Source organism: Nicotiana tabacum, chromosome 16 (genome assembly GCF_000715075.1).
Source record: "Nicotiana tabacum cultivar K326 chromosome 16, ASM71507v2, whole genome shotgun sequence".
Classification (NCBI taxonomy): domain Eukaryota; kingdom Viridiplantae; phylum Streptophyta; class Magnoliopsida; order Solanales; family Solanaceae; genus Nicotiana; species Nicotiana tabacum.
Genome location: NC_134095.1, coordinates 123,138,029 through 123,150,842, shown reverse-complemented (window position 1 = coordinate 123,150,842; position 12,814 = coordinate 123,138,029). Strand labels below are relative to the sequence as shown.

General features: G+C 35.2%; 1 protein-coding gene across 1 annotated transcript; it reads right to left on the bottom strand.

Annotated features, from left to right (window-relative positions):
- Positions 1 to 11,243: 11,243 nt before the first annotated feature.
- Positions 11,244 to 12,402, bottom strand: LOC107799762 (basic leucine zipper 43-like). The gene has a single exon (XM_016622905.2). The coding sequence runs from the start codon at positions 11,986 to 11,988 to the stop codon at positions 11,410 to 11,412; it is 579 nt and encodes a 192-aa protein (XP_016478391.1). The 5' UTR covers positions 11,989 to 12,402; the 3' UTR covers positions 11,244 to 11,409.
- Positions 12,403 to 12,814: the final 412 nt, after the last annotated feature.

The window sequence follows — 12,814 nt, the reverse complement described above, 5'->3', positions numbered from 1 at the left end:
TACCATCAAAAAATATTTTGTGTAATTGGGGACACGTTCGCGTGACATGATTACATTTCTAAAGACAATTCGGAGTATGCGTTCGCGCAACTTCGAGCAAACTTTCTTAATAAAAGGGGTTTTTCGAAGGATATTTAAATTAAATTAATTTCATATAACCCGAGATGTGCAGTTCACTATTTAATCATACAAGAGTGACGAATATTCGTAATTTTATTTTAAGTACGCGCAATTTCGGCCATAATATATTTTTATAATAAAAATATAAAAAAAAATATTATCAATCTTATTGTGTACATGTATGCGTGACACGATTCTTTACATTTATAAAAATATATATAATACGAATATACGTACGCGTGATTCGTTTCAAGGAAGGTCTATAATTGTAAACAATCTAACCAAAAGCGGTAACCAAATCATGCAACAAGAAAAATGTATTTAGTAAATCAAGATAATTAGGCCAAGTATAAAAATGGTTAAGCGACCGTGCTAGAACCACGGAATTCGGGAATGCCTAACACCTTCTCCCGGATTAACAGAATTTCTTACTCGGATTTCTGGTTCGCAGAATGACAAACAGAGTCATATTTTCCTCGATTCGGGATTAAAACCGGTGACTTGGGACGCCATAAAATTCCCAAGTGGCGACTCTGAAATAAATAAACAAATCCCGTTTCGACTGTCCTTTAATTGGAAAAAACTCCTTCACCCCTTGCGGGGCAGAAAAAGGAGGTGTGACAGGCACGACCCTTTTCACAAACACACACGGCAGAGGACACAATTCACAATCTCTTCTGAACTCTTACTCACATAATATAATTCTCTCTTCTTGTTTGCACTGAGGTTTTTACCAGACTACTACATTTTTCTCTACTTGTTTCTTTCAAACTGGTATGTCCTAATTTCAAATTTCAGCATCCCCACAATGTGTTTACTTACAGCTTTCTGCATATATGTCTACTTTATTACTTCTGTAGAGTTAAATACTTAAACTAGCATGTTGATTCCCTTTTGCTTGTTTCTGCTATGAATCCCTATTCCCTATTTCCCTTTATGTGCTTTGAGTTACAGTTTAAAATATGACAATATACAGGTTATTGTCTATGGATTGAACTTGATTCCTTAGGGGATCCTAACCTCTAAACAATGTGTTCCAGTAGGCTTATGGGTATGTCAGCATCTCCCATTATTGAGTTATGCCCACTAGCCTGCTTTTACCTCTTGCAACTCCCCATTCCCTATATCCCCATGTGTGATGTTTCCTTTTCCCTTTCCCCCTTTCAGAATTCTACACTTACACTCTCTCTTAGTTCATAAGTTCTGCCCTCCTCTTATGAGCCTTGCCTTGGGACCTTGAGTTCCCTCTAAACTTGGACACCTGAGGGATGAACCTTCCACACTGCACTTTGGCTTAATATGGTGATACATTTGGGTGTAAGCACTGCCCGGAGTTCTTATGAAACTCTTAGGGAACTCTGACACACCCAAGTGGGAGAAAGGCTTTGAAACATGATCTTTGGAGTTGGTTTACTTCATACTTCAGACAGGAAGTCTGAATCAGGCTCTCCTTGGTTGTAATTTTTAATTTCCGATGTATTTTTCTTTATTTTATTTGGACAGTAATAACTTGTGGGGATGGTTAATGAAAAGGGAAGGGTAACCATGCATGTAAAAAAAGGGTAGATAACCTGCCTATAGGAGTTTATGAATTTCTGCACTCTCATATAGATACCATGCCTATAGGAATCTTGCATTCTCATATAGGTACCATGTCTATAAGAATTTCTGCATTCTCATATAGATACCATGTCTATAGAAATCCTGCATTCTCATGTAGGTACTATGCCTATAGTTTATTTCTGAATTTCTGCACATCATGTAGATATCCTGCCTATAGGTCCTTTCTGAATATTGCATATGCTTTCCTCATCAAGCAAACATGTTCGTAGGTCTTAAATAATCAACTGTAATTAGATATCATGTTCATAGGCTTTAAACGAAATTCGGCATCTAGATGTCATGCCTATAAGGTTTCTGCATTTTTTACGTTTATAAGAGTGTCCACAATCGACAACACATAGAAAGCATACCTATAGGAGCCTTAATCAAATCTGAATCATTTCACTCGCTTATAGGACTAAAACCAGTAACAACAATGTCTAATGTCTGCAGAATTCATGATCTTTTGTCAAAACTCGTCTTTCCTGAATAACTGACAACCTTTTCTAAAATCAGTATACCTCTTCTTTTTTCGAAATCAGTAGATATCATGCCTATAGGTTTCGTCTATCACTTAGACAAGCCATAGGACAGTTTATGAACTGAATTAGATTTTATAAACTACAACCAGCAGGCAGGCCTGATTCGGGCCTCTTATCTAAAATATGCAATAAATCAGTCTGCCCCAACTTATAAGTAATCAGACCCTAATCAGTACGTGTAAGACATGCTAAACTATATGCTTTTCTTTGATTCAAGGAGATCTGTTTGAGCCTTATTTGTTTATGTGCTTCCTCATACTTGCTATATATATATTTTTGCTTGTCGTCTTAGTATTTTTACCTTTGAAACCACAAATAAATCCGACTTCTCCTCCCTTTTAGGAATAGTAGTCCCAAGTACCTCAGGGGCTGATAAGATTAGGGCGGGTAATAACATGCAATAAGTAAACAAGACAGATCTGTGCTTTAATACCTTGACGGGGTGGGAAGGGTAGATATGGATATGATGACCACGCAATAACATCACGTGTAGCTCCTCACCGAGGAGTGATTACCGGATGTTATGTGGGGTGATCTATACTATTAATAAACCTAGGACCCCCCTTTCCTTTGTTTTCTTTGTTTCTTTTAAATCTTTTAAACCATTTCTTTTAAGAAAATCAACTCCTTTTAGTTCCTTTTTCTTACTTTTGTTTATTTATAATCATTACGTGAAAATCTCCTCTTATTTTAAGTCTTTATTTGCCTATGTATTATCTGCACTTCAGTCACAATAATATCTTGGCCGGGAACCATACTAGTCGATCCTCAGGGGTGCCTAACACCTTCCCCTTGAGATAATTTCAAGCCCTTACCCGATCTCTGGTTGTTCAAACCAAACCTTTCTTAGTGTCCTAATGCACTTAAATCATTAGGTGGTGACTCTTCAATTCAAAACTCAATTCCCGAACGGGAACGAATTGTCCTCCCAAATGTCACAAATCCGATTTTCGCGAGAAAAAGGGGGACGCGATAAGATCCACATTGACCATTTAAGAGCTATTGCTGATGTTAGCAAGTAGTTAAGGAAAAAAAAACATTTAAATCATGAATCATGATTCTTTTGATTGCATCTGAAGTAAAAACATCAATGGTGAATAATGAAACAAAACGGTAAAGCAGAGAATAATTAGAGCAGTTACTTTCACTGATTTTCTTTGAGCTCGAAATGTACCTGTGAGAGAATGCAAAGCAATGACTACATCAGAAGAAAATTGTCAAGACTTAACTTTCTTTCCTTTTTGATGTATTGACTATCTGTGTATGGTGAACGTGATATCAGGAAATGTGTGTCTTCTATCACTATTACTCCTTGTTAAGTCATATGTAATTGACTTGTTATGATATCAGTAGATTTACTTATGTTTAGATGTAGTTTAAATATTTTCTTTTGTGTTGTTTTGTTGCTTATACGGCCCATCCATTCAAGAGAACAAGGTGATTATTTTTTTTGGCTTGCATATCACTGTTGAAATGCATATATCTTAGTGTTTGACAAAAGAATATGTCACACATAGGATTAACAAGATGACTGAAGTTGGTGAAAACTAAGTCAAATTAAATGTTAGTTTAAAGTCATTTACCTGCTACATGCTGATATTTTCATATAACAGCAATATCAAGTTAGTAGTAATTTTAATGGTTATTCGTTCAGGGTACAACGTTTTACTGGTTATGGCATTGTATTTTTTTCTGTGATCTTTTACTTTAAGCCCTAAGTTCTAGCTGGATAGCTTGTTGAGTTATTAATTGTCATGGATGATATAAAGGGTTCCAATTGACCCCACATTGACTTAAAAAATTGGTTTGGACGTTCATATGTTTCAAGTCACGTTTTTTGTTGATTGATTCTTCTGGTTGGTTTTGCTTAATAGAGTATGGATGGCTATTGTCAATGAAATGTGAAGTTTTATTTGGCAATTAAAAAGAGGCATCGAATCATTAATTTGGCCTGAACAAGCTAATCGGCCAGTTTGTCCCTTACTAGTTTATTTTCGCCAAGTATAATTCCAAATAGAAGGAAGTTTCTAAGCGTAGCTTGCTTTAGGCGTGTAATTAATTCATTACAATTACGGGTACGGTTCCCGTGACGTGGTTGTGATAATTAGTTCTAAATTAGATTAAAAACAAGAGCACCTTTAGTTTGCCTTTAAGATATATAATCTTTTTTTTTAAAATAAATTTGAGGTGTGTCATGCTTTAAACTTATAACACATGTCCCTCACAAATTTAGATCAAGAACTAATTCTTCTTAAAATAATTTGGGCGTGCCATACACAAATAAAATCCTATAATTTATGTCCATCATATAAATATAAAATTAGTATAGAATTTTCCTTGAACTTTCGTAGTTTGCTTTAGGCTCGTTAATTAAATATTCATCATAGTTACGGGTACGGTTCCCGTGACGTAGCTGTGTTTCCAAATCGAGGATACATTTATGTGACCCGACTACAACTTCTAATAACTTTAATAAATTAAACATATTGTAGATCGTGGGTACGGTTCCCGTGACATGATCCGCAATGTGTATCAAACAAACAAGTGTATGACAATCGTAACCTGTTCCAGAATAATTTCATAAAATAATTAAAAGCGGCTATAAAGTTAAAAATGCACCATAATTTTAAAACATATAGTAAATCAGATAATTAGGCCAATGTTAATAGTTTAAGCGACCGTGCTAGAACCACGGAACCCGGGAATGCTTAACACTTTCTCCCGGTTTAACAGAATTCCTTATCTAGAATTTCTGGTTTCGCAGACTTTTAAATAAAATCTAATTTTCCTCGATTTGGGATTTAAAATAAATCGGTAACTTGCGACACCAATTAAACTATTCCAAGTGGCGACTGATAAAATAAATAAAATAATCTCATTTCGAATAATGTCACTTAAATTGAAAAAACTACCTTATATCTCCCTCGGGTGGTAAAAAAGGAGGTGTGACATGTGGTTATAAAAGCTTCTCATTAAGGATAAAATTGAAAGTTTAAGCAAAATTGTTTCCAAATTTAGAAAGGAGTCATTCTTTTTGGAACAGACCAAAAAGGAAATAGCTAGGTTCACATAAACTAGAACAGAGGAATTACTATCAAAGAACCATCTGAACAATTTCTTCCACATATATACATTAACTGGGTGTTTAACGTTTCATTTTTTTCTACTTCATATTGTATCAAAATAAATAATCATACTTTTATAATAACGAATTGTGTCCAAGTTCTTACTGAAAATTTAACACGTTGACCATCGCATTCTGAAACTCAATCATTCTTTTGGGGTGGGGTGGGGGACATTAATTTTTTATGTACATGTACAAGCCTAGTTTATGCATGAACATGGTGGGACAATAGCGAACTAAGCTCTACCGATATTTTCTGATAATTCTGAAATCATGTTCATAAGGTTCAGCCACAGTTAAACACAGAATTCTGGAACTCCTTTATTTTATTGGGGTAAAGAGTGATATGGGATGTTGCATCTAGGGGTGGTAATTTGATCTCAACCCATCTAACCCGCCCAACCCACTCAGAGATTAATGGGTTGGGTTACAAACATTTTAGTTCATGCGTCAATTTGGGCTGAGCCCAAGTTAACCCATTATATTTTATAGCCCATTCTGACCCATTACGTAGCCCAAATACAATCCATGAAACTCACCCAAAACAAAAGGTATCTCAACCCAACTTATATAAAAATTTATTTAGTTGCCCCAATTTTGCTTTTTTTTTTGTATTTTTAATTTTATGTTCTTTTGTTTTTCTGCACCATCCACCTACCCTGCCCGCCCCCCTCAAAAAGAAATTTTTTACTTTTTTTTTGTATTTTCTATTTTCTATTTTTTTGTATTTTCAGTTTTTAGTTTTCCACCCCCTCCTCAAAAAAAAATTTTACTTTTTTTTGTATTTTTAATTTTCTGCACCCCTACCCACCCCTACCAAATTCCTCGATTTGGGATTTAAAATAAATCGGTAACTTGCGACACCAATTAAACTATTCCAAGTGGCGACTGATAAAATAAATAAAATAATCTCATTTCGAATAATGTCACTTAAATTGAAAAAACTACCTTATATCTCCCTCAGGTGGTAAAAAAAGGAGGTGTGACATGTGGTTATAAAAGCTTCTCATTAAGGATAAAATTGAAAGTTTAAGCTAAATTGTTTCCAAATTTAGAAAGGAGTCATTCTTTTTAGAACAGACCAAAAAGGAAATAGCTAGATTCACATAAACTAGAACAGAGGAATTACTATCAAAGAACCATCTGAACAATTTCTTCCACATATATACATTAACAGGGTGTTTAACGTTTCATTTTTTTCTAATTCATATTGTATCAAAATAAATAATTATACTTTTATAATAACGAATTGTGTCCAAGTTCTTACTGAAAATTTAACACGCTGACCATCGCATTCTGAAACTCAATCATTCTTTTGGGGTGGGGTGGGGGACATTAATTTTTTATGTACATGTACAAGCCTAGTTTATGCATGAATATGGTGGGACAATAGCGAACTAAGCTCTACCGATCTTTTCTGATAATTCTGAAATCATGTTCATAAGGTTCAACCACAGTTAAACACAGAATTCTGGAACTCCTTTATTTTGTTGGGGTAAAGAGTGATATGTGATGTTGCATCTAGGGGTGGTAATTTGATCTCAACCCATCTAACCCGCCCAACCCACTCAGAAATTAATGGGTTGGGTTACAAACATTTTAGTTCATGCGTCAATTTGGGCTGAGCCCAAGTTAACCCATTATATTTTTATAGCCCATTTTGACCCATTACGCAGCCCAAATACAATCTATGAAACTCACCCAAAACAAAAGGTATTTCAACCCAACTTATATAAAAATTTATTTAGTTGCCCCAATTTTGCTTCTTTTTTTTTGTATTTTTAATTTTATGTTCTTTTGTTTTTCTGCACCATCCACCTACCCTGCCCGCCCCCCTCAAAAAGAAATTTTTTACTTTTTTTTTGTATTTTCTATTTTCTATTTTTTTGTATTTTCAGTTTTTAGTTTTTTTTTCCCCCACCCCCCCTCCTCAAAAAAAATTTTACTTTTTTTTTGTATTTTTAATTTTCTGCACCCCTACCCACCCCTACCAAATTCCTCGATTTGGGATTTAAAATAAATAAGTTTTGTATTTCCAAAAAAAAAATTACGTTTTTCTTCATTTTTAATTTTCTATTTTCTATTTTTTTCGTTTTTCTGCATCACCCACCCGCCCCACCCCCAAATTTTTTTTCGACTTATACATTTTAAGGTAAAAGGTTTTTTTTTTTATACAAGATGAGCATGGTTCTAAAACATGGGTCAAGTTGAGGGCATTTACATCTATACCCGCTTTTTGTGTTACATTTTAACTTGTGCCCGCTTTGCAAAAAAAATTGCAAGCGTACCCGCTTTTTCGCATAACTTCAACATACATGGCTGAAGTAGCAAAGGCAATCACGCAAAACTTCAACATTCTAGTAGCGGGCCTGAAGTTCAGCTTTAGAGTTGAAGTTTTTTTACCACCTATTAATATTACATACTAGAGCTGAAATTTCCAGTTACAACACAAAAACTTTAATTTTTTGTCTTTGTAACAGGGAAACTTCAGTTATAGAGTGAAAATGTGTGGATTGGTAATCCGAAATAGGTATACATCAAATCATATTAACATAAAGTAATAAATTGAGGTAGAAACTATATACTAATGAATTAATCATAATTAAGTGCTATAAATTTTACGTAAAAGACACATTTCGTGTAGTATTGTTTTGATATATACACCAGCTACACGGGGCAAGTGCTCGTTGTAAAATCTCAAAGTAAACAAATGGAGAAAAAGCAGAGACTCACGTGAAATAGAAGTCCATGCGGCGTGAAGCAGATACTCCTTGAGCTGAAGTTTTTTTACCACCTATTAATATTACATACTAGAGCTGAAGTTTTCAGTTACAACACAAAAACTTCAAACTCTAGAGCTGAAGTTTTTTTTACCACCTATTAATATTACATACTAGAGCTGAAGTTTCCAGTTACAGCACAAAAACTTCAGTTATAGAGTGTTCAATATAGCAACATGCATAGCATTTTGTCCATTGTTGTTAAGCATTTCTGAGCAATCTGGGCAGTAAGAAGATTCTCGTTAGCTGAAGTTGCATGCATAAAATTGAATAAGAATGAGAGCCCCTAAAGAAGAAGAAAAAGAAGAAGAAGAAGAAGAAGAAGAAGAAGAAGAAAATGAAGGAGGAGAAAGTGAGCTGAAGTTATTTAAAAAGTGGGTACAAGTTAAAAGTTTTTAAAAATATGGATATATGTTAAATGGGGCGACCAAATAGAGCGTCCCGTGCAATTTTTACGTCAAGTTGGGCGAGTTGGGTTATGACCCATTGTTTAGTCCATCTTGGCTCAACCCATCATAGCCCAAGTACACTTTGGACTAGGTTGGGCAATGACCCATTTATTAACCTAACCTATCTTGACCCACCCAAATTCAACTCAACCCGCCCATTTGCCACCCCTAGTTGCACCTATGTTGGGAAAGTATGTACCTAATACTGCCGGTTGATTGTTGGATAGGTCTATTCAAGGTCATACCTAATACTGCCGGTTGATTGTTCGATAGGTCTATTCAAGGTCAAGCAGAGAAAATCATGTAAGATGGTGCCCTCAGCTGCCACCAAAGTATACTTGATTGCATTTCCTTAGCCTCTCTAATTTGAATGAACTCAAATAAATTAGCAATGAAAAAAGTCAGCCGGTATGCGCGGAGTTCGGAAAGGGCCGGACCACAAGGGTCTATTGTACGCAGTCTTACCTTATATTTTTAATGAATAATAAAAAAATATCTTTCCTGTGTTCCAATGGGTAGAAATATCACGTGTAGTGCTAAATTAGTTGCATAATATCATTTAATAGCTTTGATTTTTGTTATCCTATTAACATCTTAAATTTTTTAGAACAAGGGCTATTGGCTCCAAAAGTAGCAAATAACAAGGGGGTGTGTTTTATCATCCCAGCTTTTGTTGATCCCTCCCTGCAGTGGGCACGATTTTTCATAAGCGGTGTCACTATTTCTAGCAATAGGCAAGTAACAGTCAAAAAATATTTTGTAGAGCCAAAAAAGTTCAAACCCAAGACCTCTCACATCAAACTTGAAGCTGTCAACTGTTAGACTATCGAGTTATTTCGATGCAAGTGGTGTCACTTTTAATGATTTTATCTTGTATTTCTGTTTTACTTATTATATATATATAATTAAAAAATTCGACGAAGTGGTGTCCTGTGACATCGCTTCGGGTCCATGTAAATCCGCCCCTGCCTCCCTGATGCCACAATCAGTCGCTTTTGTTTTGTTAGATTGCTCACTGCTACGCCAGTCTGTGTTCTGCTGTACATTTCATTATAGTTTGATTGGTAGTTGATATCTCTTTGCATGATAACCTATTATTCCAGAGGAAGCACATAAATAAGTAGGGTGGATTATTTTGTCTCAACAGTGTGTTGTATGTTAAACGATCTTATTAATTAAACAAGCATGAAACTGCATATAATAGAAATAGATAGATAGATTAGAGAGAGAACTGTAACGTATGACTGAGAATATGTGGATATGCTAACGCAAGAGACGTTGAAAGATAGAAGGAATAAAGCAAACCAATAACACCTGAAGAATGGTTTCTTATGTATAGTCCACAAACCACAAATTCTTGGATGACATGACCTGATGTCCTCTGTCCTTAGAAAAGTTAAAAACATTAGCTGGAATCATAGTGGATTGCCTTTTCAATATGTTTTGCTTCTTATAGTAGTCCCTTTGAATTATGAGCCACCATTACCAGCAGCTCCACTTCCATTTGTCTTGTTGCTTGTGCTATTCTGTGCAATACAGGACTTACTGATAACGATGTTAAGAACCGAAAAAATTAAGTGTCATGTGGAAGCTAGCAAAGCAAATCTTGAACAACGATAAAGCAGATAACAGAAGAGAAATATACCTGATGAGACAAATATTTAACGTGGTTCGACCAATTGACCTATGTCCACGGCGGAAATGAGCAATCCACTATAATAAAAGAGAGTACAAAATATCGAGAGAACAACCTCACGAAGAGGCAAACACAAGTGACACACTAACACTTGTCCCGTAAAATTCTCCCCCTAAACATGACTCTCAAACCCCACATGGCTACATTGTGGATGCTGCTGAATGAGAAGGAATGATCCTCAATTTATAGAAGTCCAAACATTTTCCTACGAGAAAAAGGACAAGCCAAATATGGAAGATTTGTAATTCCCTTTTACAAGAAAGAAAACCCAATTAAGATAAACATGTTATCCTTTCCTTCAACAAATAGAAAAATCAAATACGATAAGAAAATTATGGCAAACACCTCACAAATAGAACCCTTTGGCTGACTTCAAATTTCAGATGGTCATTCTCTTTGTAGTTTGTACACTATGTTTTTTTGTGTAACCTTGTTTATTCTATAATTGATATGCAAAAGAAAATGTTCACAGTGATGCTTTTAGTTTGCCAACCTGCCAAATCTTTTGGCTTTTGTTCACCTGTTAAAAAATGTGAAGAACTTTGATATTCTTTTTCTTGCCACAGTTCAGATGGTAATCTAATGACTGAAGTAGTGAACTAATCGTGGAGACTTTGATTTTTTGATCATGCCATACTGGTGTTTTCACTTTCATAGATTTTGATTCAACGTGCAGACAGTGAGTTATGCGGCGAGAGGAGAGGTCCAAATTAATAGTACAGTCAAATCTCTTATAACAGTCTCGTTTGATCCGATATTTTTTGGATGCTAGAGTGAAGTGTTGTTATAGAAGATATATATTATAACATAATATAAAAATCGGTTCCGAGAAAAACTGGTTTTTATAGTGAATGGTTATTATATAGAAAGTATGGAGTAATATGTGAATGAAAACTGCAGTGGCTTAACTCTAAAATGATACTCAGCACATGAATTAAAGACTCATGTTTGCATTCAGGTAAAAGAGAATTAACAACATGAAGAAGGAAAAACTTAGAAAATATCTCCAGCTCACTCTCATTTTCTCTTCCTTTCCTCTCTGAATCCTTAAAGTTAGTAAAACAACTCATTTTCAGAGAAGCAGATAAGTAAAATTCTATTTAGTGGATTGGTTTGATGATTCAGCCTTGAGATGAGCAGTGTTGCACGTAACCTCGTCGAAGTCACTGAAAGCATGGAAAGGACTGTCAATTTGAATGTCAGTAATCATCCGACGAAGGTCGGAAGCCTCTTCCTTGAGCTGCATATTCTCCTGAATGACTCTGTCATGAGATTCTGTGACTTGGTTTAGTTTATTCATCAGATTCTGATTCTCTGTTCGAAGGCGAAGAACTTGAGACCATAGCTCATCAAGATGCCTCTGCTTCCTCATCCTTGATCTTCTAGCTGATTCCCTATTAGATACCATTCTCCTTTGCTTTCGTTCATCGATGACTCTGATTTGTTGTTCCTCCGATTCATCAGAGGTCGAGTTACTGCTGATGCATGAGGGTTGTTGGCTGAAGTCTTGAACAGGAAAAGAGGCCTGATAATTTTGTATATTGTTGTTTGTTAAGAATGTGTTGTATTGGAATGCTGGTAAGTTTTTGTGCATGAAGCCGAAATCAGTAGGAAATGATGAGGGGTTGTTTTCTGGAGCAAAGTAGTGGATTGCTGCAGCCTCTGATGAAATCATGATTGACTATATTTGAAGGTGATAATATATTTGGAGAGAAGCTTTAGTTTGCAGATAAAATTTGTTAAGGTTTTAAGTTATGGGCAGGTTTTATAGGAGCAGAAGGCTTGAGAATTGTGGGTCAGATTCAGTCACAATAAGTTAAATGTACTGTGAGGAGCTGATGAAAGCAGATAATGAAATAGTTTATTCATTTATGAAGCACAATGAAGGAAAAGACATCAACTCTGCGTATAAGTAAAGAACACACAATACGAAGTCCAAATAAAGAAGGAGGGTTATGGTAAGTTGATGACCAATCTAAAAATAGTTAAACTATGAAAAGGATACATACAGCCTACACCAACTAGTTAGTGACTAAGATAAAGTTGATGCATATATGTTAGCATAGTTGGTATCAGGTCCAGCTAAAGAAGGCGAGTTGTGGTAAGTTGATGACTAACCTAAAAATAGTTAAAATATGAATTAATTTATATAGTCGATCTTTGGGTTGAGGCATAGTTGGCGTGTAGTTTTTATTGAAAGAAAAGGCATCATACATGTATGTAATGCATATGGATAGTTTAATACATGCATATCATGAAATCCTAATGAAGGTTGAGTTTCTTTGGATAATTGCTGAACAGTACATGCAATGATGCTTACAAGGAAGAAAAGTTAGTGATGATTGGGACAGGAATTATTTAAGGTGGGAATGGTATGAATAAGAAGGGGAAAAAAGAAAAAAAGAAAGGATAACAGTTCAAAGTCAATCTTAGGAGAAGCTATATGCATTTTGAAAATCATATTAAAGTCTCGCAGCCAATAGCATATTGTGATTGATGAC